Here is a 4,754-nt window from a genome sequence, read left to right on the forward strand (position 1 = left end):
TAGTGTGTTTAAAAGTTGAAACTTGCCACATTGTATAAATACTGTAAGCTTGGAAAATTATGATTACTTATCCGTTGTAGCAGTTTATAGCCTATAAAAGAAGTGGGTTTGTTGATAGAGTTGAAGCTCTCAGTTCTCAAGTTTATTGTTCTTCTGTTTTCTTTTTTTCTCTGTGAAATTGGATTTTTAGTTGACATGATTAGTTTAAATTTCATTGTTAATTATATTGTCAGTTGAAAGATAAAGTGTCAATTTCAATGATCACGATGGTGTGAAAATTCCGAACTCTGAACTCTCCCTAGATTTGCCTTATGAACTAGATTCTAGTAGCAGTAACTATAACTGCCTAAGTGATCACAATATTAAACTTTGTAATCTTTTGAATTAGGTGCAATAATGAAAAAAAGTGTGGGTATTAATTTAGAAAAATTTGTTGGAGCCGATAGAACTTTTACTGAATTTGCCTAAAAGTAGTGTTGGAATAAGGTTGAATTCATCTTTTTATTTTTGTATCATACAAGTGAATTTTAGGCACAGTAAAAGAGACCATTTGTTTAACTAGCCTCACTTTTAAAATTAGATGAGCTTAACATCACAGCTCATGGCCTATGCAATAGGTGTATGTGACCTATGGATATGATTCTCAGGAACTAAAGTTGTATCTTTGTCAAGAACTATAACTTTTGGCCTAATGATAAATGCTTGATCTAAATAAGATTTTTTTTGGGGGGATCTGAAATGGTTTTTGCGCCATTTAAATGTAATTTTATTCTTTAATCCATGCCTCTAGAAAGTGGTTGAACCTTACCTTTTTTGTAGTAATGAGGTAAAAATTTAGTACGTAAATGGGTCAATTAAGAGCTTTTTGTTGCAAGTCAAATGAGCACGGAGGCAAAGCGCCAAGTGCCAAACTCAAAATTCAATATTGAATTTTCAACTTAAAAACTTTAGGGTATATGAATTAATTGTGACTGCCGTGACCAACTTCATGTTCTTTAGAAGAAAAAAGGTTACAACACCGGTAGTTGGTTACCAAAATAGGACAAGGTAGTTGACTAGCTCTTGGGAGAGCCAACCTTCGGTTTTGCAAGTCAATAATCAGGTCCACGCTTGAGGTGCCAAGTCAAAACACTTTCTCTAGTTTATCTATTCCCAGAAAAGATTCACGGATTTTATTTACAATCAAAACTTTCACTTGTAATTTTGAGCAACCTTTTGGTGTCTAAAGAGTACATAGAAAGAAATGTTGGATTTCTAGTATAGTTCGTAATAGTCCACTTGATTATGTTCAATTGCAGAGAAGAAATGTTGGATTTCTAGTGAGATAGTTGAATACAGTGATAGAGGGAATAACTGACATTGATTCGTATGGGAGGCATATTAATTATACTATGCTCAAATTGGTCAAACTAAAGGGGCAATAAAATTGATATGACTGCAAACTCGGAGTATGATAATTGGCCAATAAACCAATCAGTGATTGAAAATATAGGTATGTTTTGTTTTTGTTTAAATTATATTTAGAATCCATAAACCAGCTAAATCTAGCTTTTGAATAGACAGGTAGTTGAACAAACACAGCATCGACATTTTGATCTGGTTCATGAAATCTATAAGCAATATTTCAAAACTGCAAAAAGTTAACTACAGAGCTAAAACTATGGTAAGGCGTGACGAAGAGCTTGAAATTTATCTAGCTTCATCGATTTTCAACTGAGAAAAAACCGAATCGTCTGCAGTATCAGACCGATCACCCATTGCAATGGACATGTCATCCACTTCGCTCAAGGTGGACAGAGAAGGAAGACGCCTAACATTTGGCAACTGAAGCGATGCAGAAGCACTGCTAGAACTATCCTCATGCGGCTCTCTGTGTATTGCGCCGCGCTGAAGCTGCAGTGCATACTCCAAGTCCCACAACACATCACCCATGGTTGGCCTATCAGAACCATCTTCTTGCAAGCATTTCTCTATCGTCTCGCTAAACTTCCTGAACGAGTTTTGATCTAATTGGCCTTTGATGGTGGGATCAATGATGTCTTCTAGAATCCCTTTGTTTTTGCAAAGGATTCCCCACTCAGCCAAGTTCACTTGCTCCCTTGGGAGCGAAGGTTCGATAGCCGGCCTGGCACATAACACTTCCAGAAGAACTACACCAAATGAATAGACATCAGATTTTTCTGTCAGCTGCTGCGACCGGAAATACTCCGGATCAAGATAACCAAAAGTTCCTTTAACACCTGTGCTGACATAGGAATGCTGGTCAAGAGGACCTGTTCTCGAAAGGCCGAAATCAGCAACTTTAGCCACAAGATTCTCATCAAGGAGAATGTTGGTGGATTTAACATCCCGGTGAATGATTCCCCCGGAAGCGCCTTTGTGAAGGTACTGAAGGCCTCTTGCGGCTCCAATGCAAATTTCAAGCCTTTGCTTCCAAGTCAAGCTTGGCAGTTTTGTGTTGTACAGATGGTCCCTCAGTGTCCCTTTGTCCATGTACTCATAAACCAGTATCATCTCGTACCTTTGATCGCAGTAGCCGATCAAGGAAACGAGGTGCCTGTGGCGAATTTTGGACAAAACCATGATCTCAGTCTGGAACTCCGGAAGGCCTTGACCGGACCCTGGCTCACTCCTCTTAACTGCTACTTTCATGCCGTTCTTGAGAACTCCCTTGTAGACATTTCCAAAACCGCCCTTGCCAATTATCTGCTTCTCATCGAAGTTCTTGGTTGCCAATTGAAGATCCTGCAGAGGAACCTTCAGTCCGAGATTAATGTTGCGAAGCGGAGAGCCTTGAATGGTTCCATCAGTCAACCGGCTTGTTCTGCTGTGAGAACTTCCTCCTGCCTTGGCAGGAATTGGCAACCAATCTGAACCCTCCACCCGCTTTTGTTTGTTGGTCTTAAGACGCCAAACTAACACAACCACCACCAATGCAACCAGGACCAAACCTCCAAGTACTGAGCCCAGCACCACTGGAAGAACATTAGTCTTTCCATTGGAATGGTCTTGCAAGTAACTCAAATCTGATGAATCAACCATTCGCATTATTTCTAAACCATTCAAAAAAGCACTATGATTAAAAGCAGAACTATTAGGCTTGACAGTGATCCGGAAAAAACCAGAGTTATCAGACTGGACCACTAAATCATAATAAAAAGGCGCCGGCAATACTGAAGACACATTTGTGTCGTTACCAATGACCAAAGCAGGCAGGTCATAAATGTACAGACCAAATATGATAAGGCCTGCCTGCATAGACAAAAGGTCACAGAAGTGAAGCCGAATTAGGTGGTCTACACTCTTGTCCACAGGAAGACTCCAGGTTATATTTTCAGAGATAACATTAATCCATCTAGCTGTTCCGTAAACATAATCTAATGGCGCAGTATAAATATTAGCATTTGGACCATCAGAATCAGGATTTACCTTGGACTTAATGCTCCCATTATATGTAAAATTTTTGGCATTTTGACTATTAACAAGGTAAGTATCATCAATAGACCAGGTTCTCCATAAGAGATCTGCGCTACTTGTGATATTAGTGCCACCAACGTTGAGCCTGTGTTTGGTCTCCAACGCTCGCGCGAGTACCCCACTGTAGTTAGACAAACTATATTGTCCAATGGCAGGTTGTGGATCAAAACGTGAGACTTTTTCAGCTATTAATAATGGGGGGAGCAGGAAGACTTCTATGGCATTCACAAAGGCAAACGAGAAACGTTGAGGGTCGAAAGTGATTCTGAATTTACCAAGAGATATCTTCACGTAATACTCTTTAACAAGAGGAGATTTTGTATAGTTCTTGGGCGTGAAGTTTTGCAGCAGCATGAAATTAGGAACCGAGACATTGAACGTTGCAGAAGAGAGGTTACTAGGCGAAGTGAAAGCAAGGAAATGAAGGCGTATTATGTAGGTACCAGCGGTGTCAATTTGGAACTCATAGAAAGATTGACTTGGGAAGATTCTTGCGGTTTGGTAGATAGATGAAAGAGCTGACGATTGGTTGGATTCTGTTTTGCTTCCCTTGCTAAAACTGACCTGGCCTGAATCCCCAACGTAAGTCTTCCCACTCTCTGTGTCACTAGCATTGCTGCTCGATCCGCAATTGATGAAGTACTTGGTTTGGAGATCATACCCATGGGAGTGGAACTGAAGTGATGAGAGCTGAATAACAAGTAGTAGCAGTAAAGGCAGAGAGTGTTGAATTGTGTAAAACTGATGATGAATTGCCATGGAAAATTGGTGCGTGTGATGAACAATTTCAGCTACAATCATGGCACCTGTGACTATGAACTATGGATAGTATTAGCAAAGACGACTTCAGAAGAGGTCAAGTCGTCAGCTTTGATTTTTCTTCATTTTCATTTTTTTTCTTTTTCATTTTTTTATTTCTATTTTTTATTTTCTGGTGTACATGTGATAGTTGATTTATCAACTACCCAGAGTCTCAAACTATTTGATTTGAGCCTTGAAAAATAATTGAGTCTTACTCACGGTGGAAAAATGATTGGTTGCATACTTCTGAAGTGCCACCAAGTTGGCGTGCCACTTCAGACACATTAATGTAATAATATAATAACGAATAAATGATTGTTCCACGGAATGAACACTGAATTAAGAAGGCTGCAAGTAATAAATGTTCTAGTGCCATGACAGAGTAGAGGACAAATGTCGTCCTAACATATCAAGATTTTAGTAAGGTCGAAAGGCATATAATTTGTCCTGACATTCTTGGAGGGAAATTCTCTATT

General features: G+C 39.3%; 1 protein-coding gene across 1 annotated transcript; it reads right to left on the reverse strand.

The window, feature by feature from the left end:
* LOC107627290 (probable receptor-like protein kinase At5g24010) lies at positions 1,478-4,542 on the reverse strand. The gene has a single exon (XM_016330141.2). The coding sequence runs from the start codon at positions 4,276-4,278 to the stop codon at positions 1,690-1,692; it is 2,589 nt and encodes an 862-aa protein (XP_016185627.1). The 5' UTR covers positions 4,279-4,542; the 3' UTR covers positions 1,478-1,689.

The sequence above is a fragment of the Arachis ipaensis genome, chromosome B01, assembly GCF_000816755.2.
Source record: "Arachis ipaensis cultivar K30076 chromosome B01, Araip1.1, whole genome shotgun sequence".
In the NCBI taxonomy this organism is placed as follows: domain Eukaryota; kingdom Viridiplantae; phylum Streptophyta; class Magnoliopsida; order Fabales; family Fabaceae; genus Arachis; species Arachis ipaensis.